This window comes from Ursus americanus, chromosome 6 (assembly GCF_024610735.1).
Source record: "Ursus americanus isolate L20-20 chromosome 6, mUrsAme1.1.p, whole genome shotgun sequence".
Classification (NCBI taxonomy): Eukaryota; Metazoa; Chordata; class Mammalia; order Carnivora; family Ursidae; genus Ursus; species Ursus americanus.
In genome coordinates, this window is record NC_142132.1 from 53215185 (window position 1) to 53242491 (window position 27307).

At 58.6% G+C, this 27307-nt stretch overlaps 2 protein-coding genes across 9 annotated transcripts in view; one reads left to right on the top strand and one right to left on the bottom strand.

Moving 5' to 3' along the window:
• Window positions 1-27307, bottom strand: part of CDH23 (cadherin related 23) — a 404613-nt gene that overhangs the window by 41601 nt on the left and 335705 nt on the right. The gene's annotated exons all lie outside the window — the stretch shown is intronic.
• On the top strand, window positions 224-23008 carry VSIR (V-set immunoregulatory receptor). Its single transcript, XM_045783607.2, has 7 exons — window positions 224-453; window positions 10518-10943; window positions 11565-11621; window positions 16905-17012; window positions 19925-19952; window positions 21276-21472; window positions 21680-23008. The coding sequence occupies exons 1-7, from the start codon at window positions 372-374 to the stop codon at window positions 21715-21717; spliced, it is 936 nt and encodes a 311-aa protein (XP_045639563.1). The 5' UTR covers window positions 224-371; the 3' UTR covers window positions 21718-23008.

Below are 27307 nucleotides of genomic sequence, written 5' to 3' on the forward strand. Positions count from 1 at the left end.
TTGTGCGGCAGTACCAGTCCTCTCCGGAGGGGCCCCGGAGAGAGGAGCAATCAAGCGGAGAGACGGGGACACTTCGGCTGTCGCCCCTACCTAGAGGGCCCGGTGCCCAAGAGTCAGCGGGGAAACCCCTCTCGCGAGCCCTCGGCGAGGCAGTTCCCCCCACGGCCCCCCGGGGGCGCTGCGGGAGAGGGGGGTGGGCCCTGGAGCCGCGGCTCTCGGGCGCCCAAGGCGCGCACTCTCTCGGCACTCACTCAACCGGAGGTTTTCCGGCCAGCTGTGTGCTGCCGCTCCCGGAGCTCCAGGCACTCCCCCTGTGCGCCCGCGGTCCCGCTCCGGCCCCGGGGCTCCAGACGCCGCCACCCCACGGTGACATGGGCGTCCCCCTGGTCCCGGAGGCCGGCGGCCCGCGCTGGGGGCCTGTGCTCCTTGCTCTCTTCCTGGCTGCCTCCCGAGGTAAGGTCGGCAGGAGTCCTGCCCGGGTGCTGGGGAAGCGCACTGGCACAACACGGCGGGGGAGGGGGTCGCAGGGGGAGGGGGGCGCTCCCCTCCGCCTGCCCTGTCTCCTACTTGCTGGGACCGATTGGCAGGGGCCAGCAGCTCTCTGCCAAGTGCCCTGTCTGGGCGGTGGCCCATCTGCATGTTCTGACAGCTGCCCCAGCTGCTGCCTGCCCGACCCTTCCCTGCCCAGAGAGACCCGTGCAGGAGCAGCTGCTGCAGTACAGGAGAGGTGGACATGGTGGGGACAGCCCAGAATTTTCTAGTGGATGCCACGGGCTTTTGACACCTGGGGCATCTCCCTGCCCCTCCCACCTCAGGGCTCCAGGATCTCACTGGGCGCGGGGGGGGGGGGGGGGTGTGGTACGCTCTGTGTCCTGTTCCGTGGTGACACTCCTGGTTGAACCTTGGGGGGCACTGTTCCACTCCCAGATGTGGGCGCCCACCTGGTCCTTATCCTGAGGGTCTGGTTCCTGGCATCCTAGCAAGGCTGCAGCTCGGGGACGGGTGTGGGGTCCCGGGGAGCATGTGGGCCACTTTCCCTGTTCAGCCATGAGCGCCATCTGGGTCCCAGGATAACTTATGGCATCTTTCTGGTCTCGGTTTCCTCAGCCCATGCTCAGAAGCCCTATGCCAAGGAGGCACCACTTTCTTCTTCCAAAGTCCATACTGTCACAACTCCAAGTGGAATCCTGGCCAGGACACAGGGGCTCCCAGTGCAGGGCAGGGAGTGGGGAAGGGCAGAGGCTGGGGTACCCCCAGACTGGCCCCTGGTTCTTGCGTGCCCAGCCCTGGAGCAGCTGGATTTCAAGGGAAGAGGAGGCCAGCAGGCAGCCTGTGAACTACACTTCGTGGGGAGGGCCCAGGGAAAGCTTGAGTCATGCAGGGAGGCAGGGAAGCAGGAGGAAGGTGGGGCGCTTGGCACAAGGATCCAGTGGGTGGGTCAGAAGATGAAAGAAGGGGGAGCACGGGGTAGGAGCAAGAGAAGGGAGTTGAGAGAACCTGGAATATGCCTCAGAAGCAAACTGGGTGCCTGCAGGCAGTGTGTTATCTCAGCGCTCGGGGTCTGGCCTCTGATAAAGAGGACGGAGCCCACACCCACACACAGAGCTGCCTAGCCCTGGCCTGGATTCTCCCAGGATGGGGGAGGCAGTCTCGGCACCAAGGCCATGCTTCGTGACAGGACATGAGTTCCAGAAAGGTCAGGGGATGGTGGCAGGCAGAAAGGCCAGCACGCCCCCACCACAGAGCACCTGCCCTTTCCCCTTCTCCCCAAGTGACCCCGAGAGGCCCTTCTGCTCTCTTACCCCTTCCCCTGCCATCCCCTGGCCAGGCGGCCCTCTGTTCAGCAGCCCTGAGTTGGGAAACAGAGCCCTGGAGAACTAAGGTGCAGGGAACCACCTTGCAGAGTAGCTGGCTGCAGAGAGCCTCGGAGCCGCGCTCCGTAGCGTCGACATAGCCCGAAGCCTTCTTCCCTAGAGGTCTTGGCCACTCTGACAGCTAGGCACTCTGAAGGGCCAGCTCTTCCTGGGCCCAGCTCTTCCTGGGCCCAGCTCAGGGACATGGTTAGGGCTCGAAGCAGCTTGCCACTGAAGGGGGTCAAAGCACTCTCTTAGCTTTGAACTCCTCAGTATTCTTAACTGTGATATGGGCATGCTGGCGAACATCACACTACCCAGGACAGTGTGTAACAAGGGGCTAACAGACGGGAAGTCTGCTCGCAGGCACGGTCAGGAGGGTCTGTGAGTTGGAAAGACTTACTCGCCGGCCTGCTGAGGTGCTGGGTTGCCTTGGGTGGGATTTACGTCTGAGAAGGTGAGATGGAGGTGGCTGGTGTAGGCCTATCTTTTCTAAGCTCCTGAGGCTGGGTCAGCACCAAGGAGAATGGTGGTGGTGAGTCGGCACTCAGGAGGCCAGTAACAGTTGAAGATGCCCCTTTCCTGGGCCCGACTCAGGCTGAGATGGGTGGAGGGGGGGAAGCACCTACAGGGCCAGGCCTAGCAGACCCCAAGGGTGGCAGAGACTCTTCTTCCCCTATAAGCACTCCTAGGACCTGGGGAAGTTCTTGTCCTCACCATGGCCTTATAGGTTGACCCAGGAGGCCCGGACTCTGGGACTAGTGCAAGGAGGTGCACTGAGGCTAGGGAGGGGAGACCCCATCTTCCCTTTCATGGTAAACAGGACTGCAGGGCCTTGTTGAGTAACCCAGTGGCGCAAGCCTCTGATGCAGCAAAGGTCAGCTCTTAGGAAATCCACTATCTTCTGTGCAGAGCCCCCGGGGTGGCCCTTGAGGGCAGCGCACGGGCGTGACGGGGCATCTACCCAGTGCCAGGGATGCCCAGCAATACCAGGGAGTCCCTTGCCCAGCTGGGCTGGTTGTTCCTGTCCCCCACCCTGTTCCATGCAGGGCAAAGTTTCCCTGCCCGGGCCTGACCGTCCTGGGAGTGGTGGCTCAGGTGGGAGGGACAGCGGTGGGAAGCTGAAAGAGGCCACCTTCCTATAAGCATACACATACGGATCTTAGGCTGCAGCCTCGGAGAGGAAGAAGGAAGGAAGGAAGGGCTCCCCGGTGTCTGTCCGGCCTATTGGCACTGAGGCCTTCAACCAGCACTGAGCTTGAGGCCCCCCGTTTTAGGCCAGCTACTCATCCAGAAGCAGCGTGCCTTCACCTGGGCAGGGTGAGCCTGGGATGGGCAGCGCAGCTTTCTGAGGGACCCCTGGGGCCCTTGGCAGCAGCACTGGCAGGCCCAAGGCCTTCCTGATGGCACCCTCTATGGGAAGGGTGATGCAAGGGACCTGGGGTTGTGAGCCTTGCATGCTTCCCCATACAGTCCTGTCCCTTAGCAGTCTGGTCTGGGGGTCGGCAAGGTAGACGTAGGTTCATACCCCAAGATGGCCATTTACGGCCATGGCTTTGGGCAAGTTACTCAGCTTCTCTGAGCAAGTTCCTTCATCTCTACAAGGGGGACGATGATGGCCCCTCCCTCAGGGGGCAGCGGGGAAGAGCCCGTACAACCTCAGCACCCCGCCTGGCACCTGGACGATGATGTGGAGCGTTAAGCTGCTTCTTGGCTTTCTGTGGCCACGTGCCACCGGCCCTCCGTCTAAGTTCTTTGCTGCCTGCAGAGCCGGTGGAGAGCCCGGGGTGTGGGAAGGCACGGACTGATTTCCTTAGGACTGGACTCGAAGAACCCAGAGGTCTGGCCACCTGTTGGTACCTGTTGGCACTTAAAGTGTGACATGTCCACGGAGGTGCCTGTAGATTGTCTCCAAGTTCCCCAGAGATGGGGGACTTTGCAACTTCAAGGCAAGCCCGGCTCGGGGTTTGCTGGTGGAACTGGGATCTTTCTTGCACCGCATCTTTACGTTTCGCCTAGTTGCTCTGGCTGCGCGTTCCCAGAGAGAAAGGCCGTGGCTGTTACGCGCATCCATCGTTCAGCCATGAGCCCGCTGTGCAGACCCGTCCTTTCATGTTCTACATAGGATGCTATTTCCTGCGGGGACCTGCGGTTGAATCGGGGATGGTGAACAGCAGAGGCTATTCACTCCCTGCGGGACCTTGAACGCACATTCTCTCTGAGCCACGGGCAGCCTGGGGGACATGGCCTCCGGCCCGCGGACCGCCCCTTCTGAAGGGCAGCTCCAGCGTAGCGTTCCTGAGCTTCAGCATTCTGCTCATGACCTTTGGGATTTCTGCAGACGCATCTGCCTATCATATGTACTTATTTTTTTCCTCAAATGGACTCATTCTTTTACTTAAGTAAATAGATTTTATAAGGAAACTTTCTATCACTGCCACCGATGGAAAGCCAGTATCATTGCCATAAATAGAACAAAATCATACAAGTACACAATAAGAAAGCCAAATAAGGGTATTAAATTCTAGCTGGAAACTATAGCCTGGGGAAGGCTCTGAGCCTGAAACCTGCTGTCCCTTGTTAAATAAAAGGGCGGGGGGGGGGGAATAAGCTTCTATGTGATTCGATGGCATTTAGTGCCATAAAACTAAAAGTAGAACTGTCTGTGTTATAGTCACCATTGGCTCCTCCCCCCGTCACTGCAGAAGCCAACCCACCACTGTGAAGAGCGATAGCTGGTGGCAGGGGACAGGTCAGCTCTCCCAGAGGAAAAGAAAGAGAGCAGTAGTCCCCATCCTAAGAGGTCAGGGCAGGCTCAGAGGGCCTCTCTGAGCTTCTTCCAGCCCCCAATTCTCCCAGCCCCTGTTGCCTTCCTCAAATAAATACAGTGTCTAAGTAAATACAGTAGCTTCAGCAGGCTCCTCTCTTACGTTGGGGCCAACTAGCTATCTCAGTGATGATGGGGTGGGGGGGAGAGGGAGAGAGAGCGGACAGCAAACTGAGCCCTCATTGGCCAGGCCAGCTGTCCGTCTGCAGGAAGGACATGGGCCCTCCAGTGTGTCCCAGGCTACCTCTACTCTGTCGGCGACTACGGGCTGCCTGCACCGAGGGCAAGGCACAGACTAGAACCTGGACCTGGGGGAAGTCTTCACAGCCCAGAGCCTTGAGGGAAGCCGGCTAGAGCTGGTGTTCTGGGCTGCACACAGTCCCCTTCAGGGAGGGCCTGGGCGAGTCTGGGAGGGAGGCATCCAGAGAAGTATCCACTGGTGGGGCGTCTGGCCAGCTGCCCAGGCCCTCTCCAGGGAGGCGTGCTGGCCGGCAGCCTCCAGCGCCGGCTGCGTGGATGCTTTCCCAAGGTGCTGGAAGTGCTGCTTCCTCCAATAGAGCCTGGCTTCCCCTTCCCAGACTCCCTGGTCTGATGTGAATGGACACTTCCTGCGGGGGCAGGTATCAATAAACACATCTGAGATGCCCTTTGTCCTTGCTGGCCACAGACCCCAGGGGCAGACCTGCCGGCTCCGCCCCTCGCACTGGGGGCACTTCCTGGAACTCAGCACTGGCAGACTCGGTCCTGATTGGTCCTTGACTCTGTTTCCCTCTGTGCTCTGCAGCTTGATAAAGACAGAACTGAGCCTTTCCCTACACCCTCCACAGACTGCCCTGGGGCACAGGACCCGGCAGGGAGCTGGAGACCAGTTCCATGTCTGTCTGGCGCTCCTTCCGAGGGTGAGGTCCTGGCCTCTCGCATCTAACATCGGGCCAGCGACAGCAGATCCGGGACTGTTTGACTGTTTACTTACAACCCCTAGCAGCAGCTGGACAGAGTTCAGCTGTTGGTGGGGCCTCCCAGGCCCGACTAATCAAGCTGGGGCCCCACCTCCAAAGGCTGGGGCGTTGCCTTGGCAACCGTGGGCTAAACTCATGCCCCGTCAGGGAAAATACACAAGCCTCTCCACACCCACACACACACCCATCCCGTGCACACCCACAGGGTTTCACGAGGTGCCTGCTGGGTGGAAAGAGGTGAGGTCATGAAAACAAGCATCCCGAGACGGAGCCAGACAAGAGCCCCTCTCCCCGGTACTGGAACAGAAGCTTCTCCAAGGGGCCGAGCCCACCTTTGGCCGGGGGTCCCACAGGAGCAGGACTAAATTCTGAATGGCCATCCCTTAGAGAACTCTGCACCCCCTTGGCCTCTCTGCCCTGGGCCTGGCTCATGGTAGGACCTCGGTAAATATTTGTGGAATGAAGGAATGGTGTTTTTGGTTTAGGCCTGAGGCAGAGCAAGGATGATTGCCTGGAAGTTGGGGTCAGTTCCCGCTCCACACTGGTGGAGGCTGAGGTGTCAGCCCCACCTGCTTCAGGAGCCGGGGGGCTCTCCTTCCTGCAGTGCTGGTGTGTCCAAGGTATGGGTTTCAGCTCGGCCACATAGGGTTGGGTGGTCTTGGGGAAGTTGCTTGACTTCTGGGTCTGTTCTCTTATCTTTTTTTTTTTAATAGATTTTATTTATTTATGTGACAGAGACAGCCAGCGAGAGAGGGAACACGAGCAGGGGGAGTGGGAGAGGAAGAAGCAGGCTCCTAGCGGAGGAGCCCGATGTGGGGCTTGATCCCAGAACGCCGGGATCACGCCCCGAGCCGAAGGCAGACGCTTAACGACTGCGCCACCCAGGCGCCCCTGTTCTCTCATCTTTAAAATGGGGATGATAATACCTACACCAGGGGTATGAAGTGAGAGGAGTATAAAGTGCTAAGCAAGTCCTGACACGTAAGAGGTGGCCCATTTCGTGCCCCCTTCCTCTGCGTAGGGAAATACAGCCCTGTCCTCCTGCCCCAGGCTCTCAGAGTTGGAAAGGCCTAGGAACATGGGGAGTCTCTTGAGATGAAGAGAGGGAGACACAGGGAAGGATGGGACCTGCCCAAGGGCACACAGCAAGGACGTAGCTACGTGGGGCCTGGGGCCCAGGGATCTGTCTGACCAAGGTTTTAATCCTGAGACCTGGAATTTTCCAGGTTCCTAGCAGTCTTCCTCCAGGGGCTTCTGCCTTTTTACCAGTGACAGGGGGGGCCGGGCCCCAAGAGGAGCACAATGACTGGACCCCCTGGGCACAGGCTCAGGCCCAGGCCCAGGGCCATTTTCCTGTCCCACATGTTCTCGGCCACCCTGGAGCCAAGGGCTTTCCTCCCCACCCACTCCCCAGTCTCTGACAATGACCCAGGTGTCCAAAAGGATCTGTTCCTGACAATAAGCAACATCCTCCTGCTGAATAATTATAAATCCAGCTGTGCTAGATGTATCCCCGATAACACACGTGCATGCGCAGTTGTGGATGGCATGGGGGGCGTGTGTTATTTTCCCCAACTCTGTGCCTTTGAGCATCCTTCCAAGGACAGGCTGTCCTGGGCTTTGACCTGGCTTGAGTCTTAGACACAACAAAGGGGATGTTCCCACCCCCCCTCCCCTGAACCCCCTGCTAGGACAAGATCCTGTGAACCCTTGGTCCACTGCCATCTGGCCCTTTTGCTGAAATCGAACACTGTCCCCCATCCCCCAAACCTGAATCCCACTGCAAGCTTCTCCTTTTTCTAAAAAGGGAAGAGGTCCTCTGGGGTGTGTAGGGTGTTGGGGATTGAGCAATGTTCCCTCCCCATGCCCCCCACCCCCTGCTCTCAGCCCAATTCTGTATCCCACTGTTGGTTTTCAAGGAAATTGCCTCTAGGGCTGAAAATCTCTCCCCAGTGCTGTCCAGGCCATTCTGTGCTCACTGACACCATTGCTTGGACCCTGAGGGCTGGGGCCTGAGACCCTGCTGGCAGCCCCAGGGCTGGTGTCCCACTGGAGGCCCTGCTGCTTGCGCCCACCCTGGTCCGCCCCAGCCACAGGCTGGCCCCAGCTTGGCTACATCTCGGCCCCACCCCGTCTACACCTCTGTCCACTCCGCAGCCCCCAGCCCAACCCAGCTTAGCTCTGTGCTCCACTTCCTGCTTCTGCCTCCACCCCTGCTCCGCCTGTCCCCCCACAGCTACCTCAGACATCGCCCCGGGCCTCTACTGCGCCAGCTCTGCCCCCAGCCCCCAAGGCGTGTGCGATCGGGGCACATGCTGCTGGGTCTGGATCTGGCTCCCAGCCTTGGGTTCTCTGGGGTGGATGTGGGTGGGGAACAGGGAAGACGGGCGCTGGTTGGGTGAGGTGCTGGTAGGACCTGCCACTAGCTGGGGCCTGCTGGGGAAAGGGGGAGCGCCTCCGTCTGCTCTCTGGGTGGGGTTTTGTTCTTCCTGGGAGGGCCTGTGAGGGTCCTTTCCCTGGCGACTCCCCCTCCGTTTACTGGCACATGTAGTTCTGTGGCCACGGCCGCTGCCACACAGGCCTGTGAGGGGAGCCGAAGTCACTTACTGTGATCTTCAGTGAATTATTTAGTGTCTCTGTGCCTCACGTTTTCTCCTCAGTGAGACAGGAATAAAACAACAGCGACCTTATAGCGTCGTTAGACATGCCCCTAAAGGAGTTAGCACAGCACAGGACATAAGCTCTTCCTTCTAGCTCTAACTAGATCTGGCTTGATCTGAAACCCCGCGCTCCAGCTTCCGAGTCCATACCCTCCCTCTGGGGCACTTTAGGAAAATCACTTTCCCCTTCTGGGACTCTACATTTCTGCCTGAAAAGGAGACCAGCATCTTGCCAGGAAGTTGTGAAATCTCTGCTCACCTTGGCAAAGATTTTCCACAGATCTGGGGCTCCCAGACATGGTTCCCTCTCACATGTGGGTACAGTGAATGGAGGGATCTGGTGTGTGTGTGTGTGTGTGTGTGTGTGTGTGTGTGTGTGTGTGTGTGTTCTTTACTTTCTAGGGGCCTAAAACACCACCTTGCAGACATATTCTTTGGGGCCATGACTTTGCTAACCCCCCCACACTAGGCTTTAAATATGCAGGCACTCCAAGATCGGATCCCCAGGTGCTGTCAGTCATTCACACCTTAGTGGGAAAGAGTTTGAAGCTGGCTTCTCCATTCTTTTCTGCAGAACTACTTTCACTCCTAGGAAATGTTTCTGGACTTGCCCAAACGAATGAGCGAGCTGTCTAGCTTCCAGTAGCAAGCACCAACTACTCGCAGAGTAGCTCCAGAGCATTTCATGGAAATTATTTGCAATCCTTGCCTCACCTCTGGCAGGCGGATGTTTTCATTTCTGTTTGACAGTGAGGAGTCCGAGGCTCAGAGTCGAACTGACTCCGAGCTGTTGGACTCCAATGCAGGCTGGTCTGGTTCCGAAGCTACACCAGGCTGCCTTCCTCCTGACTGGGTCCCAGGCTCTAAAGGCAGGGAAGGGGGTGCCTGCAGGAGGAAGTGGCGTTATCTCGATTCGCTCAGTGGCAAGGGAAGAGACGTGCTGGCTCAGATTCTGTGCCCATTTCCAAACTCTCCTTCCCTGCTTACGACAGCCTCTGAAACGCCAATGAAAATTCAAATATCGCCAACGTATAATAACCATAGCTATCTTCCCTACGTCTGTAGAGGGCATGAGAACTCACATCTCGTGTTCTCAGCTTTCCCTCGCTCTGTCCTCTCACAACCATGCATCGTAGGGAATATTTTCTCTCATTGCACATGTGAGGAAGGCGGGGGGCTCCCACAGCTAGATAGGAGCCGGGACTCCAGCCCCAGCATTCTGCTCTTAAGGGCCAGTGCTTGTGGGGGTCAACATGGTTGAGGGCTGGCGCGTTGGGGTAGGTAAAGACGACCAGGGGATGGCTTCGTTTGCTTACTGAAAACAAAATGAACTAGGAAATATTTCTAAGAAGACTCGGTGGCAGCGGGTGCATGGATGAGGTGAACTTTGGCCCCAAGACACTTTGGGTTTTCCTGCTTCCTCACCCCCTGGCCCCATCTACTTGCTGAAGTCTTATCTGTCCATCAACCCCAAAGACACTTGCTCCTTCGAGAGGTCTCCTGACCATCCCCAGGACGGCTATGTCTTCCCTCCTCCAAGTGCCCTTAAGGCTGGCACCAGTCCTCCCTTTAGCCTGTGGGGTTACTTTGTCTACCCAGCTGGGCCAGAGCGCCCAAGGGGGACCCATGTGCTCAGCATCCAGGTGGCATGTAGCACCTGGCACAGGCCTTGAACACAGGTGCTCCATCAGTGCTCACTGATGAGGTGGGAAGGCATGGCCAGCCCAAGGAGTGGGAAGGGCCCAAGGTGCTCATGGCCCCTGAAGGGCGGTCAAGGGCAAAGGGCTGCTGTTCCCAAGTAGTCTTTGTGTGCCTCATCCCGCTGCCCACCGGACGGCACAGGGCGTGGAGGCTGAAAGTGCCAGGGGCCAGTGGTGGGCAGAGAGCCCCAGTGCCTGCCGCAGCGGTGTGGGGAGACAGACACACTGGCTGGGCCTGGTCCGCCGCCTGCCAGAGTCTCTCCTACACCTCGTCCAGCTTCCTGGGAGTCAGGGGAGTCCCTCCCCCGGAGAAGCTCCTCCTCCCACGCGGCCCGGGGTGGAGGCAGGTTCAGGAGCTAACGAAGAAGCTGAGGCCTGGGGAGGTCAGCTGACTAGACTGGGGCCTGTGGCCGGGGAACCCACAGCTTTGGAGCCCCAGGTCAAGGTTCTTCTCACTCTGGGGGAACTGGGAGTCGTTCCGGCTCAGGCAGGTGACCGTCTCTTGTCTCTCTGAACAGGTCTGGTGGCAGCCTTCAAGGTCGCCACGCCGTATTCCCTGTATGTGTGTTCTGAGGGGCAGAACGTCACCCTCACCTGCAGGATCCTGGGCCCCATGGCCAAAGGGCACGACGTGACCTACTACAAGACCTGGTACCGCAGCTCGCGGGGCGAAGTGCAGGTGTGCACGGAGCGCCGGCCCATCCGCAACCTCACGTTCCAGGACCTCCACCTGCACCACAGCGGCCACCAGGCCAACACCAGCCAGGACCTGGCCCAGCGCTACGGGCTGGAATCGGTGTCCGACCACCACGGCAACTTCTCCATCACCATGCGCCACCTGACCGCCCTGGACAGCGGCCTCTACTGCTGCCTGGTGGTGGAGATCAGGCACCACCACTCGGAGCAGAGGGTCCACGGTGCCATGGAGCTGCAGGTGCAGACAGGTGAGGGCCTTCTCTACGGGACAGCCTTGGGCTGCCGTCGCTGTGGGGATGGCGCACGCGCCCGTCTGGAAGCAGGGCAGAGAGGACGGTGTGACTCTGGGGCTTGGTGCTGTGTATTGTGTGGTGTGACCGTGCATGATTCTGTGTTGGGAAGGTGTGTGGTCCCAGGTGGGTGACACGGACACTCCAGGGACATGTGTGGTGAGACGGGGTGGCCACGGGGTGTAGGGCTGCGTATAAATCACTCTGGTCAGTGGGTGTGGTGGAGAGGGGGGTGTACGGGGTTCTGTGTAGTAAGAGAGAGGGTACAAACCTAGGCCGGCAGGTACTGCTCATGACAATATGGCGGCCATGGTATGTGACCTGGGTGTGAGCCGGTGCACGCTTGTGGGGGAAGATGTATGTGTGTGTGTGTGTGTCCAGGTGAGAGTGTGAGGGGCAACAGGCTGGGCAGACGTGTGGGTGCTGGCAGGTATCCACACCCCTGGGGTGAGGTGTGGCAGTGAGCCAGGCACGCCCAGCCATGCGGTGAGAAATGCGTCTGTGTCTACGCGTGTGCCGGCTGCGACAAGCCTCCCTGGCCTCAGGCCCACCTAACGACCCTTCTCTTTGCTCCCACAGATGAAGCGGCATCAGGCCGGTGCATCGCGTACCCACCTTCACCCAGGGAGAGTGAAAGTAAGGCACCGCCCTTTTGGCCCTTCTGGGTTCTCTGTTCTCCTCTGCCCCCATCTTGGACCCAGGCCCCACTCTGAACTCTGACCTCATCACCCTGAGCCCATCGAACCCCCATTCTTCCTCCTCTGCTATTGCCCCTCCCTTTCGCTTCCCCCTTCCCCGGAGCCATTGGGCTGCAGTCCCCAGCCCTCCAAGGCTCGAAGTCCAGGGAAGCTGGATTGGGGGGGGGTGCCCTGGCAGTGGTCTCTGACCAAGTGCCCCCAGGACAGGTGCTGAGCGCCACAGGCTATTTTCCGTGGACGCTGCTCTTGCCCACCAGCCCTCCGCCTCATGGGAAGATTGGCAGACTGTGGGGGGTTCTCTTGGCTTGGACCCACCCGCTTAAAACTTCCTTGTAGCGTGCATGGGGGAGAGAGACTCAGTGAGGGGAAGAGAACTGCGTTTCCTAGAGCTCTTCCTGGGTGCAAGGCATCGTGCTAAGGGTTTGCAAGTACTGGCATCTCCATGCATTCTGTTAAGAACCCCCTGAAGTACACAGCACCGTCTTCACTTCCTACACACGGACGCAGAAGCCCAGAGACGTAACATAACTGCCCAAATTCACACAGCTGGGTTGTGCTCAGTTCGCCTTCTTCCCATCCTGAGGAATGCATAGGGTGGTGGGTGGGTGGCAGTCAGCCCCCTGGTGTTTGCCGCGAGAGGCATCCTGCAGAGGAAGGGGGGCACTGCTCTGAGGGGTGTCTGGGTACTCAGAGGCCAGGGCAGAATGCCCAGTAAAGGGGAGATGGCTCAGGGGTGCCCCATTCTTTGGAGAGGAGAGGGTCTTGGCTTCCAGAGCCTTCTATCCATCAGTATTTACTGGGCCTCTAGTATGGACCAGCCCCTGCCCAGGCCCTGGAGATACAAGAGGGCAGACCTTCCCCCCTGCCCTCCCAGAGCACGAGCACAAAGACTGAAGGCAGGAACGGGAACAGCTAAAACTACAGCCCCAGCCAAAGCCCCGCTCAGAGGTCACGGTGACTTTCTACTCCAACTACTCTGTTTTGAACCAACAAACAGCTTAGCCAGGAATAAAATTAGAACACACATTTCAGTCTGAGCCAGACCCACATGGAACTAAGGAACTCTCTGGTTCGAGCCCCTGCTCCTAACACCACAAACCCGACATGTCGCCTCTGCACCAGGCCACTGCTGTCCTCACTTCCTCCAGCGGCAGCTCCCCGGTGAGCGTGGACGGCCCTGTGTGCAAGCCTCCAGGACGGGGGGGAGCCTCACCTGGCGGGGCCCACGAGTGTTCACTTCCCCATTGCTCCTTCCACTCTGAGCAACCCTCCAGGAGCTCCCAGAGCTCCCTTAGAGACTGTCACCTCTGCCACTGCCCACATGTCACTCGTGGGGAAACCAAGGTGCAGACAGGTGCAGGGATTGCTCCCAGTCTCTCAGCCAGATCGCCTGATTCTCAGCCACAAACCCTGCCCGGGTGCCGAGCTGCCCTCCCCTCTGACAACACCGATTTTCTGAAAATTAGTTGTATGACTTGAAGTCCTGGGGACAGAGACGAGAGGTGCCAGTGGAGACAACAAAGAAACCAGGTACAAAATAGTGAGGGAGCAGAGATTTAGTTCATGTTTCCTGATCTAGACTCTAGAGCAGTAGTTGCTGGAATTAAGCAGAAGTCACCTGAGAAAGCCTAGGAGTCTGGCTGGTAAGAACCCGAGGCTGAGGCAGAACTTTGAACTTGACCGTCAAGAGTGGGTCAGACTTCCCTCGCTGGGCACCTCTGCTCTCAGGTTTTTGACATTTGCCTTCCTCTCCAATTTACAAGGACACGCAGCCTCACTCTGGTCCCTGCTACCCTGAGCTACTGTCCACAGTGACCTGGTTCCCCAAGGGCCAAAGGGATGTGTTTACTTCTATCCTAGCTGTTGAGGGCAGGATGATGACTTAGGTGACCTCTGGAGTCCCTTTCCAGTCCCTTTCCAGACTTGGTTCTGGAGGTCTGGAGACTACAGCTGTGGTGGGGTCTTATCACTAAGGTGGTCATGGTGTCCAATGAAAAGAAACGCAGCTATGCTTTTGGGTGGGGTGTGGGGGTTTGGGCCAGCATTTCCATTCTCTAGGTATCATGGGTCCACTGAGAAGTGGGAGCATGCGTGTGTCTTCCCCACTAAGGGAGACAATCAGTGTTACCCAAGAGGCTGAATCAGGGATCAAAAACTCCAATGCCCCCAAAGCCAGGGACCTGGGGAGGAAGACAGTAGGGAGGGGTGGAGACTGTGGTGAGCAGCCAGCTGCCAGCCTGTAAGTGCAGCTCCAACTGCTATATGTTTGGAGGGGGGCTCGGGGCTGCCAGAGCTACTCCATTTCCTAGCAAAGTCAGAAGTCCAGATCTTATAGAAACTTTCGATTTTAAAATGTTGGCCCCCCTCCCAAAATTACATACAGTGTGCAGGCATGACAGGATGGCAAGCAGATGGCCACAGACAGTGGACACACATCTGTTTTTCTAATGGTTTAGAAACATTTGCCTGGTGACCCCTGTGCTTAGTGGGCCTCAGGGCAGGCTGCTGGGTCCTGTCCTCAGTGCTGCTGACCTTTGGAAAGACCCCAGTCCCTGCTCGCTCTAAGACAGGTGCCTCACAGCCAGCCTTGGTACCTGGCCGGCTAACGATACTTCCAGCGAAGTGGTTCAGAGCTTTTCTGTTCTACCTGCAGCCCCGTCTCCTAATGGTCTCTTTGGGAAGTAAGAGGGTGGCCAGCCTGGGAAATCATCTGAAAGCCCAAGTCAGTCTGAGGTTGGGGGAGGCAGGAGGAGGGGAGAGAGGCTGAGGAAGTTGGTCCCCAAGGAGCCCCCAGTTGCTGAGGGGCTGTGGTTTTTTTCACTGAGCCCAGGGAAGGGAGCTGGGCAGCCTATGTCTGGCAAAGCAACCTCCTTATCCCCCTACAGGATGTTTGGTTTGCTTTCACCCAGCCCCTTCCTGGGGGAACCAGGCAGCCCAACTGAACTCCCTCCTCCCCTCTCTACCTACCTACCTGCCTACCCCCCCCCACCCCCCGCCGCCGCTCCACAGGGTACTGGCAGGCTCTAGACAAGGATGCAATGCTGAGCGGGTTAGGGTGTGGGGGAGCGCCCATCCCAGCCTGCTGTGTAAAGGCCTGGCAGCTGTCTCTGCCAGTGCCTGGTCACCTTCCCCATGAGCCTGGCTCTGGATGGCTGCCAAGCAAGACCCCCCACCCCCTCCTCCCGAGGTGCTGGCTAGCTTGCAGGAAGGGGCGAGGAGCTGTGGCCAGGCTGGGTTCTGCAGAAGAGCCCACAGCTTCTAGGGTGGGTGGGCCCACAGACTGTCCCCAAACTCCTGACTCCGTATCCCGGCCTCAACTCTCAGCCCAGGTTGTAAGGAAACCAAGTACTGACCCCCTAGAGGGGCTGCAGAGGGGGATCTCTGCCTGAGGACAGGAGTCAGGCTGTGAGGGGGACAGGGAGCCACAGTGAGTGAGCACCTAACCTCACTGACTGTGGCTTAGTAGCAGTCCAGAACCCTGCTCTGATGACCAGAATAGAGCACTTTGCAACCCCCTTCTCAGTGCCCACAAGAAGGTCCTATGATGGGGAGTCAGAAATCCTCAAACGTCTGAATTACAGAATGTGTCTGCTTTCACTATTCCACGTCAAAATGCAGCTCTGCTGAGATCTGCAGGGAACCTGCTTTAATGTGGACTCGAACTTGCTTTGTAATTAGCACAGCAACGGTTCCTGTACCAGTGGGTAGGTCTACAGTGCTGTGAACAGTTTGTTCTCTTCCGTGGTATGAACAAACCCCCCGGAAAGCCCATTTACACCATCAAGTTGTTTAGCAATACTGAGATAAAAACAGCCTAGATTCCCGAATACATAGCGCAAAGGCAACACGGAGACCACAGCCCATCCACCTTCCCCAAGCTCCCCGGGGGCCACGGGGACGCAGGGCCAAGGTATCCCAGCCCGGATTTTGTATTTTGGGAAAGGCTGAAATTGGGAAGGAAACGCATTTACGCTGGTTGTGGTTCTGAGGGCACGTCTGTTCCCAGCTAAAGTCCTGGCGTCAGCAGATGGGCTAAAACAAATCAAGCCTGTCATGCCGTTGGTGGCATGGTAAAGCGGCACAGCCTTTGCGGAGGGCAATTAGCAGCCTGAAGAAAACGCACATACTCTTTGGCTCAGCACTTTCACGGCTGGGAGTTTACGTACAGAGGTAGCTGCCTGAGCGAGCGAAGATGTGCACACGAGGAGTTCGCCGCTACGCTCTTAGTTACGTGCAAAAATGGAAGCAATCTGCATGTCTACCAATGGGGGACTGTTTCAATAAATGTCGGGGTGAGCCCCACGACAAAGCCCTAGGCAGAACGAGCTAGCTCTGTGTGACGCACAGAGCTGTCCAAGCCACGCTAAGTAGGAGAAGCGATCGTCGTGAAAAGCACCTGTATGCCGCATACGCAGGGAGCGCATCTGGGCCGCATGCGAGAAAAGCGTGGACAGCGATGATCTCTTTGCAGGGGCCCCGGGTGGAGGAGGAGAAGCAGGAGGAGGAAACTTGTGACTATATTTTAACATATATATATATTTGGAATGTAGAAAGTTTAAAATTTTTAAATGCCAGATACGGATTCACATTTTTCTGGTTCTCACCCACGACTCCCCCCGTGACTTGTATGTGTGAGATCACTTCCAGAAGCTGTGTCCACAGCTAACGGGTCTCTCGGGATGAGTGGGGCCTTGGTTCATTTTGATGTTTTTTCTTTCTTATTGTGGTACAACATCTATAACATAAAACTTGCCATTTCGACCACTGTGAAGTGTGGCATTAACTCTGCTCCCCGTGTGATGCAACCACCCAAACATTTCTCACCACCTGGGTTCCTTTTGACCTTGAGCTTCAGGGCACAGGGTCCGTGAAGGACCTGTTTTCCCTTTCCAGGGAACACCCTGTGGCCCCAGGGCAGCTGAGCGGTCCCTAGAGGGCTGGGATGAAGACCCTGCTCTCTCGTCCGCAGAGCTACCTGTGCTGTAAGCGCCCGGCTCATTTCTGCACGCCCTGGACCCACCGGCACAGGAGGCAGGGGGCTTGCTTTGAAAGGGGCTCCCTGGGCCTTCTGTGCCTCTGCAGGTCACTGAGGGTCTGACTCTGGGGCCTGGGTAAAGCTGGGTCCCTCGGCTGCCTGGACCTTCCCTCTCTGGGCTTCGGTTGCCCCTCAGGCGCAGGAAGGGAACGGAGTCTCACCGCGGCCGTCTCTCTGCCCTTCCAGGTATCACGGCTGCCGCTCTGGCGACGGGCGCCTGCATCGTAGGCATCCTGTGCCTTCCCCTCATCCTGCTCCTGGTCTACAAGCAAAGGCAGGTGGCCTCCAACCGCCGTGAGTATCCCCGCCTGCCTGGGGTGGGTGAGGGTGCGAGTGATCTGCCCCAGCCCCCAGCTCAGCCTCTGGGGTTAGCAAAGGCAAGAGGCAGGCACATTTCCTCTCTGTTCCAGAGATGGGAGCCGCTGTAGTCCCTGCAAGGAGCTGGGCTCAATGGTGGAGATAGGAGGGGACCCAGGTATGCCATTTGGGGGGTCTGAGTGCCTACCAGCCCCAAGTGGTCCTGGCCTGGCACCCAGTAAATATCTGTTGACTAAATGAATGATTGCACGGAGTCGTCCAAGTTGGTGTATAAAAATGCTGCCCCTTGGAAATCTTTGCGGACCTGCTTTAACGTAGGGGTAGGCTTGTTTTGTAACCAGCATCGTCATTGTCGGGACAAAAATGACCTTTGGATTATCAGAACTGGAAGGGATCTTGGAGATAACTTAGTTCAGTTCTTTCAGCATATAGCTGAGAAGCCGAGATTATTACCGGGGTTAAATCATTAACCGAACGTTACATAAGTTAGTAAGTGGCGGAGCGGACACTCATGCTTTTCCCAGGGAATACAACCCCCCCGTATCATCAGAATGCTCACGGCACGAGCGTCCTGGCCACCGACCCCAGTCTGGGAAGGTTGCCGGGCTGGGTCCCGTGCCAAGTTGGTTATATACCTTCTCTCACTGAATCCTCATAACGATGGGACCACTTGGTCCTACAATTGTGCCTCCTTTACAACTGAGCAAACTGAGGCACAGAGAGGTTCAGCAACTCGCCGATGGAACCTCACAGTGAGTCAGCGGCGGAGCCAGGCTTCAAGTCATGGCCACAAACACCATTTCACCCTCCTCTGTGGTACAGAGCCTCTTGCCCTTCCTCTGACCCCACCCCTGAGCCTGGGCTAGCCCGAGTCCTCCAGGAGCAGGAGGGTGGGGAGTCCTCTGCCCTGGCCCTTGCGTCACCTCCCCTGCCTCTTCTCCTCCGGCCAGCTGCAGAAGGTAGTGGAGAGAGGGCTGTTCTGCTGCCAGGTGGCTTTTGGCTCACACCTGATTTCCTCTGGCTGGACTGTCACACCTGGACAGCCCTCTCTCCTGGGGGCCCAGGCTGGAGCCCCCACAGTGGCTCACTCAGGGGCTGTGGTCACCTTTCCCTTACTCTCAGGACATCCACACTCCTTTGGCAAAACCCACCATAGCCTACCTCCAGAAATACCCGAGGTTTGGGGTGGGGTGTGGGGCAGGCAGGTCAAGGGCTTGGAGCAGAAAGAGGAACCCAGGCTCCAGCAGGGAGAGTTGTCAGCATGGAGCTGCCGTGAGCTCGTGCTCATGTGTGCAGTGTTTTCACGGAGGTGAGGAAGAGACGAGGAGGGAGACACACTCAGCTCCCGGTAAAGAGGTACTTCCCAGTAAAGAGCTCCCAGTGCTACACACACCCTCTGAAACGAAACGGACCCCGATTCTGTGACGTGCAGCTGCATACAGCTCCTTATCCCCAAATTAAATATATGCAGCCACAAAAAGTTGCCAATAACTTATCTTCTAATAAAAGTATTTTTGAGGCCAGTCTGCCCACCCCTTCAAAAGAAAAAAGAAGAAGAAGAAGAAGAAGAAAAATGAGTTGTAGGGTCAGAGTCTTTGAGACAGACCCAAGAGATGTTGGGAGAGAAAGCAGGTGCGAAATGGAGAAGGAGGGGCGATTTGGGTCATTTCTTCATCTAGCCTTGCGAGAGGGGCTGCTGCCAGAATTATGGGAGCAGAAGTCACTGGAAAATGTCAGGAGTTCGGCTGCAGGACAGAGGCTGAGCGCCCGGGTGGGGAGGGAGGGGACAGGGAGCGTGTGTCAGGTGCTGCGGGCAGGGCAGGACGCTGGCTCAGAGAGCATGCTCTGGGGGTGAGCCACCCTCGGGGAGGAAGAGGGAGAAAGGGTTGGGAGCACCGAGGCAGGCAGCCTCCTGCAGAGGCTGATGGGTGCGGAAACCAATCTAGTTTTAGATGGAGATTGGGTTCCTCCCCAGCTCTAAAGTGGGGCCAGCCATCCCCCCGCAAGGGGTGGAGAGGATGAGCCCAGGGAATGCTGGGCACCTGCACGAAGCCTGAGGCGCAGAGCCACCCGCTAAACGGTCGCCATGATTCCTCCCGAGAGCAGAGATTTTAGGAACCTTTGTGCAACTTCCCATGTGTTCTGTGTGTGCCCCTCCCGCCCACGTTTCCCCACAGTGATCGTGGTAAAGCTCTTGCAAATGAGACGCGTATGGGGAGCTGCAAGGAAGAGGGAAGTAGCGCCACTGCATCTGGTTGGTGGCCAGTTTGGGGGTGGGGAATCCCAGGAGGGGGGCAGTGTAGCAGCAGTTTGGAGGAGGAGCGGAAAGTGGTGGAATGGCTGAGAAGTAATGGGGTCTCAGGCCCCTAAGGTTCCTCTAAGAGATGTCACTGGTAAAGCCACCCTCTAGGCAATGCGGAGGGTGGGCCAGAGAGGACCAGGAACCCTCCAGTTAGGAACTGAGCTCGCGGCCCTCCCACTCAGTAAATCCTGGCGACAGACCAGAATGTGGCAAATGTCCAAACAGGAAACAGTCAGGCCTTTGGTTGATGCTTAAATCCGGAAGGTCTCACAACACCTAATCGAGCCATAGGAGAAAGCACTGGCTGCCTTTGGCCTCCTGGTGACAAATGCCATCCTTCATACACGTGAAATGCGGCTCGAGTTTCATTTATCACTGGTGAAAACACCAGGCTCACTGAGGCCTTGCCTGCAGGATACATGTTGCCGTGCGGGCCTCCTGGGTCAACAGAAGGGGAATCCAGGGCTGAGCGTGGCCCAGCCTGGACTTGCTCTCCTTCCCTGAAGGGCGTCTGCCAGTGGGGGCAGGGATGTGGTCTAGGGAAGCCTCTCCTTTGTGACCAGCTTCTCTGTCTGTATGTCCCCAGGTGCCCAGGAGCTGGTGCGGATGGACAGGTAAGGCCCATGGAGATCTTCCCGAGAAAAATTCCTGCCGCTGCCGCTGCCCCGGCCCCAACTCCATGCTTGGCAGGCTCTCTCTCTCTCCTTGCCTCTCCCCGGGCCTGTGGCTGTCAGGCAGTGTCTACACTCAGCCCGTAGCTGGACTTAATGCAGAAGAGAGAGGGGTCACTCTTCTCCTGGACTGACTCCCCTTCACCAGAGTCTTTTCCCCTCTGCCCCTGCTGATAAACTTGTCCTGGGACAGGGCTCAGAACACAGACGGCCTCCCAGGTCCTCCCCGGGCCCTGGGTCACCTGCCAGGAAGGAGAGCCGTGCAGGAGGCTCCCTGTACAGCCCCCGGGGCACAACTGCTTAGAAAAGCATCTGCCAGCTGCCACCGAAGCCTACACATCTGTGCTCTCCCTGTACCCCCTCGCCCAGTGGGCTGAGCTCTGACACTGCTGGGATGAGCCTGGCACCTTCCTTCAGGCCTCCATGTCAGCTGGCCAGGGTGGGGCGGGGGGAGGAGGAAGCAGCTGAGCTGGGGACAGACACTGAAACATGCAAAGGAGGATGGCACACCCGGAGCCGCGGTCCCTCCCTGCAGAGCACTCCCAGGAGAAAGCAGTCAGGCCACCGCAGGCCACCAGGGGCTCCGCGTGGGGCAGCGGGCTGGGCATGCGGTGGCCAGGGAAGTGTTTGTTGGCGCGCTCGGGGCAGGAAGCAGACGTGGTGCCCGGCATGGAGGGTGGTCTCAGGAATGCGCCCCGCTCAGGAACTTGGCCTGGTTACCTTTACCAGCAGACCCAGAGCTCCTCTGGGTGTTGGAAAGGGATGCGTTTCTAGCCTGGTCAAAGGAGGTCCTGCCAGTGATCCTGCCAGGATCTGAGTTGGTGGCAGTTGGCTGCGGGGGAGGGGAGGGGTCTCTTTCGAGGCCGTCCCGCTCCTAAGCAGGAAGAGGGAGAGAACTGCCCCTGCAGCTTACTACAAGCTGTGGCCACAGTCGATCCTGATGCCATCAGCTCCACCGACCGGAGGGAAACCTGTCGCAGATTCCTGAATCTGGTGTCCTCAAAGCGTCTCTGACCGCAGGCTTCCCGGCTGCGCCCAGGGCGGAGGCCAAATAATAGCATGCAGCCCTGAGCTCAGGGGAGACGGGAGAGTGCAGGCCACGGCCTTTTCTCTCTGACCCCACTCCTCCCTTCCTGCGGGAAGAGGGTGCTGAGGCCTGGGCTGTGCAGGCAAGGGAGGGGAGGGAAGCAGAGGAGTGGGGCAGGCAGGAGGGCAGAGGCCCAAACCCAGGCAGCAAAACCCACTGAATCAGCTCTCCTCTTCTAGCAACAACATGCAAGGAATCGAAAACCCCGGCTTTGAGGTCTCCCCGTCTTCCCAGGGCATGCCGGAGGCCAAACCCAGGTCTCCGCTGTCCTACATGGCCCAGCGGCAGCCTTCAGAGTCCGGGCGGCACCTGCTGTCCGAGCCCTGCACTCCTCTGTCTCCACCAGGCCCTGGGGATGTCTTCTTTCCAACCCTCGGTGAGTACTTCCCAACAACCCTCAACCTTGGGGCACCACAGCGTGCAAGGTCATGACCTCGCATAGCCTGCAAGGTCATGACCTCCTCGTGGCCTGCGGGGCACCAGCCTCACTCCCCTTCTGAGGCCTTAGAGCCTCCCGGTGTGGGCTCAGGGGATGAAGGACCGAGGAGCGCCACCCCATCCATTCTACTTCTTTGTTTTGCAGACCCCGTGCCTGACTCCCCGAACTCTGAGGCCATCTAGACCGGCTGGGGGCAGCGGCAACTGTGGCTGGGCCTGGGGCAGGTGCATCTGAGGCAGAGCTGGCCCTCTGAGTGGTCCCTTAGCCTTGGCCCTGGTTTCCTCCCTCCTGCTCTGAGCCCAGACTCTGTGAGATACCTCTGATGGCCAGGCCCTCAACTCCTCTGGGTGCTACATGGCAGAAGGGAAAAGGGTCCGCCCAGCCCCTGTCTCAAGGATGGTGGGGTGCTGGGATCCCACCCCAGAGACCTGAACTTCACCAGCTACAAATGCCAAATGGCCTACGTCCTAGAAGCTCAAGAGTTTCCAGCCTATGGCAGCTTTTCTCCCTGGGATGTGAGCTTTGTGACTGGACAGCCCGGATGGGACAAGATGGGCACTGGACAGAACTCCTCTCCCCCTCGCCCCCACCCAGTGCCATCCTCCCAGGCGCGAGACACAGGACCAGCTGTGGCAGACTCTTCCTCGCTGCCGGAGAGCCAGTGCTGGTCTCGCCTGGGGCCGCTCATCTGTCAGACTCCCGCCTGTAGTCTTGGCGCTCTGGGGCTGGGCCTGCCTGCCTGCCCCCGGGGCCGCAGGAGCCTTTCCCAGCGATCCGCTGCCAGCAACCTCTCCCAGTAGCTGTCCTCTGGTTAAGCAAATCTGGGCTGCCACTGCCTGCCCTCTGGTCCCCAGAGTTCACTGGCCAGGGTCCCCGAAACAGGAAGTACACCCCGAGGCACAGTGGCCACTGTGGGCCAACTGGCATCTTGGGCAATGGGGGCCAGGCCAGAGGTTGCATTGCCCGCTGCAGGGCCGGGGGTGGGGGGGGGGAGAGCAGGTGGAGCCTGCTGGGAAGGTGAGTGGAGAGGTTCCACCTCCTGCCCCCTCCCCCCTCTACTGTGCAGCGTGCTCAGTGCAGAAGGCGACCGCATACTGTACTGCCCCAACTGTGACCCTCCCTCCAGTGGAAAGAGGGGTGCTATTAAAAACTCCACGGGCAACACGTGCTAACCCTGTGAGTGGACTGCAGGAGCTGGGGTTTAATCCCTGCTCTGGGAGCCCCCCAGCTCCTCCTCCCCCCCCACCCCCCGCCCCCCGCCCCATCTTTGGTCTTCCATTCCATTTAATCTGTGCCGAGTCTTCACCGACCAGTGACCCTGTCAGGAGGTGTGTCCATAGACGGCTCTGTGGCGCTCTGCTCAGGGACCTCAGCTCCGTCCCCTGCTTCAGGGCCTGTCCCGGATTTGTTTTTATACACCATATGCAAGAGAATCCTTTGTGGAATTTTGATTAAAGAGTTTTAAAACACGGAGAGGACTGGGGGGCCTCTGTGCACGCTGGGGAAGGGGGGCCCGAGAGGGGAAGGGGTGAGTTTGAGCGGGGTAGGGCCCAGGCACTGCACTGAGGAGGGCATTCAGCTGCCAGCAGCGGACGCGGACTCTGCTGAGCTGGGCACCCCGGGGCGCAGAGCCTGGACTTCAGGCCAGCGTAAGGACCCAGCAGGCAGGGAGAACCCTCTGGATGGCCTGGGGAGGGAGAGACAGGAGTTGGGGGTGGAAGAAAGCAGCTCTAGGCTCTCCAGCAGCAGTGAGCCCCCAGGCCTGCGGCTAAAACCAGGGAACCCCCTGGATACACGGCACTGCTTCCAAACTCCCCTGTCAGGCCCAAGGGGATGTCCTGCTGTGTGGGTGTCCTGCTACGCCAGGGGGCAGGGCGGGGCAGGGGCGGGGACAGCTTGAGGAAAGAGCGGGCCTGGGCCTTGAGACTGTGTGGACACCTCTAGTGGCCAGAACACCAAACTCCTGGCTCCTGCTTTGTCCCTGGGGGTCCCTCTTCTATTCCATCTGCTGCGTAGACACTCAGTGCTGCCACAGAAAAACAGTGCCGTTCTAACAGCTCTTGGGGGCCTATGTCAGGGATGGGCAGGGCGACACTTGCTCAGGGATGGGCTGGGCTACCCCTAGGATCGAAGGCAAAGCCTATAGACCAGACCCCTCCCCCATCCCCCAGCTCAGAAAGAGTGCTCCTGCCCTAGGGGGAGGCTGGCCTGGCCCAGCCCTCAGCTTCTGACCTCCAGGCAGATATAATTTCTAAGAATTTGGCTGCCAGACCCCAAGCCCGGCTGCTGCTGTGTGGAGGGCGGGAGGGAGGAGGCCCCAGAGCAGAAAGCCACCACACTTCCTCCCCAGCTTCCTCCTGCATGGCCTCGAGCTCTTCTTCTCTGGACCCTTACAAGTGAACACGTCTCAGCTTCGTGGTTTCCTGTTTTCAGTGAAATTTACTCTGAGCTCCAGGCTCCATCTTCATCCATGACCACACGCTCCGCCCCCAGGGGCCCGAAGGCACCCTCCCTGCCGCTCACGAGCTCATGAGGCGGGGCAGCCTGCAGAGGAGCCCTCCACGCTCGCGTGGGGGTGGCCGGGCCTTTGGAGGCACCTGCCCCGAGGGCTGGTCCCTGTGGGCCCTATAGCTCAGTGCCTGTGGGCCGGGGTGCACAGAACGGAGCAGGGGAGTGGGATCATCGTGCCTGCCTCTAATGGGGCTGGGAGGAACACGGGGCCTCCAGAAAGCCAGCTGCCAGGCAGGGTGGGACTGAGGCAGGAGGCTGATGGGTCATGGCACTGTCTGAGGCCCTCAGGAGGCAATCTGTGCTTTGAGGCACGAAGTAATTGTTAAGAGCTGTATCAGGAATTATAAGGGCCATCATTCCTGTAACGTCCTCCCGATGCCCACGTTTCATAAAGAGAGCCTGCCTTTATTCCCTCCAAGGGAGAGGCTAAGGGAATGGAATGGACGCTCTCTGAACACATGCCATGGGGGCCGCCGGAGATGCTGCTGTCGGATCAGGCTGGCCCTGCCGCGGGGCGTCTGTGACGAGGGGCACTGGGGTAGGTTTGCAGGAACGCGGGGGCCTGCTTCTCAAAAGACCAGCCCTAGGGCCAAGGGGCCGAGGCACTGCCTTCTTTAGGGAATGTTCTGTGGTTAGGGCCCCAGGAAGACGTCGTGGAGAGACGACCTGCAGAGGTGTGGTCACTCTCCACCCCAGCTTGGGCACTGCCCCCCAGAAGGGGCCTTCCCGGGTGTCAGCTAGAGCACCCCAAGGCTGGTCTGACTGTGATTTCTCAGGAAGTCCAGGGGCACGGCAATGGGCAGCAAGGGACTGGGGTTGCCAGCCAGGATGCCAGCGGCAAAGGCCTCTCGAGAAGTAGACGCTCAGAGCCCAGCTTCGCAAGTGTCCCAGCGCACAGAGGGCACCCTGGCCACCCAGCCCTTCCACTGGGCATTCACTGGGTCTGCTTGGCACAGCGCCTCTCTTTCCCGTACAGACGCTATGTCTCCCTAACTATTCTGGGAGCTCCAAAAGGGCGGCGGGTCCAATAACAGCCTGTCCTTTGGACCCGGCTGCAGAGCTGACAACTGGAGCATGGCCATGGGGTGATGGGTTGAACTGGGATGCCAGGGTCCTGCTCTTGGGACCACTCACAGGCCAACCCCCCCCCCCCCGCCTTTCCACCAGCTCTAGTTCTTAGCAGCTCGTGCTTGGTGGGATCTCCCGAAGGGCAGTATGATGAGCTCGTGCAGAGCCTGGGGGGGGGGGGCAGAGGATTCATTCGGTCTCGCAATTCTCATCTGGTGGCATGACTTCCTAAAATGTATGTTGGGAGGGGTTCTGAAGTAGCAATAGAGCTTAATGAGAAAATGCTGCCACCAGCTAGCCCGGGCACACGATGGAGAAGTGGTAGCTCGTGGCCTACCTCTTGGCCTTTTCTGTTACGATACCACGTGTTCCAAAACACACACGTTATTGCTTTTTCGATTCCTCCTCCCCCACCAGAAAACCCTGGGAGGCTTTATGGCGTCCATTTCATGCATAGGAAAACCGAGGCTCCAAAAGACTTGTGTCTTGTGACAACAAGTGAATGTGGAACTGGGACTAAGACCTGGCTCTTCTGCTTCTCAGGCTCGTGCTCCTTCCTCTTCACTGGACTGAATGGCACCAGAGGCCAGACTTAGACCTACTTACAGTACAGACAAGGGCCGGCGGGGGGGGGGGGGGGGGGGGGGGAGGGGCGGTGCACCTGTGCCCACAGGCCCAGGGCTCCATTTCTTTGGCATCGTTCTCATCACTCCCCTTTCTGCCTGGCAACCCTGAAGCACAGGACTCCTGCTGAGCACAGTGGCCTGTGCCCCCCGACTCGCTTACTGTGGGGGAGGGGAAGGGAGAAGCTCTCAGCTGACCACAGAGCCCCACGGTCTCTGGGACGGAGATGTGTGCATGGCATTTGAGCAGCGGCAGGACAACCCTCAAGATGCAGGACAAGGGAAGGATCTGGGTGTCATGCTGGGCCGGAGGAGGCTGGCTTTCTGGGTGTGTGGCCCAGGGAAGGGGCCAGGCTGGGGATTCCTGCGCTTGAGCCAGGGGAAGCAGGCTTCATCCACAGCAGCAGAGGCCACGTTTAATACACAGAAGAGCTCTTGGCCCTACAGATAGGAGGTCCGCTGCCAAGAGCAATGTCCCCAGCTCGCAGACTTTCTCTGGGCTACTGCTGGGCTACTACTCTTGGACCAGCAAGTGGGTGGTGGCGACCTCTGTCCCTCTCCCTGGACAGGTGACTTCTGTAGGTCCCCACCAGCCTGAGATGCCAGAGCTGACTGGCTGGGATTGTCTAACCTGCTGCCTGTGATTTGTGTGGCAGGGAGGCCCCCGGTCAGGCCCCCCCTCTCTCCATCCTCCTGTCAAGGTGCCTCTGTGGCTGGGGCTCAGCTCCTGACCTCCCAGTTGCCTTCCGTCTTTCCTCCCCAGGCCCAGCCCTTCCTCTTGCAGGGGCCTCCCTGATGGCCACTTCGACCCCTCCCCCCAGCCTGGCCTCCCTTGCCTGTGGCCCGGAGCTAGCCAGAGAGCAGAGGCTGCACAATGATTTCCCCTGGCTGGGTGGCACACCATTGTGTGACCGGCCTGGGCTGGCCCGGATGCCCCTTGCTGCACAGCTGTTCCTAGCTCGGGGTGATACAGGGCTGAGAGCTGGGTGGGGACAGGAATGTACAGTTCTCAGGAAATTGGGGGGAGGGGGCCCAGGGTGAAATGAAGAGATAAGAGGGCTCAGATACAAGATTTCTCTTGGTGGCTGAATCCCAGGCCCCTGCTAAGAAAGCTTCACTCCGTAAGTCACAGGCGCAAATGATGTCTTATCCAGAAAACCTTCCCTGGTTCCTGGCTCCAAGTTCCTGGCACTTCATCACATCACAGACTGGCAACTCTCTGTTATGTGGCCATCTCCCCTCTAGTTTGGGGGCTTCTTGAGGGCAGGACTGTACCCAACTCATGTCTGACTTCCGGGCCTCTAGCGTAGGCCAGGCACGTATTTGGTGTTGAACGAAGAAAGGAAGGACTCTTACTTGCCCTTGGGGGTTGGTCCTGTGCCGGTGAGGGCTGGCTTGGGCCAGGCAGATAATTGCAGGCGGAAACAAGAGGATGGTGTGTGGGTCGGCCGGGCATCTCTGGACGGATATGTGCAGGGTGACATCCACCCGTAAGACCATGGCGACCTTTCCTGGCACCTTGGAATGCTGCTCAGGGCTCTGGCTGGTGAAGGAGGGCTTGGAACGACGC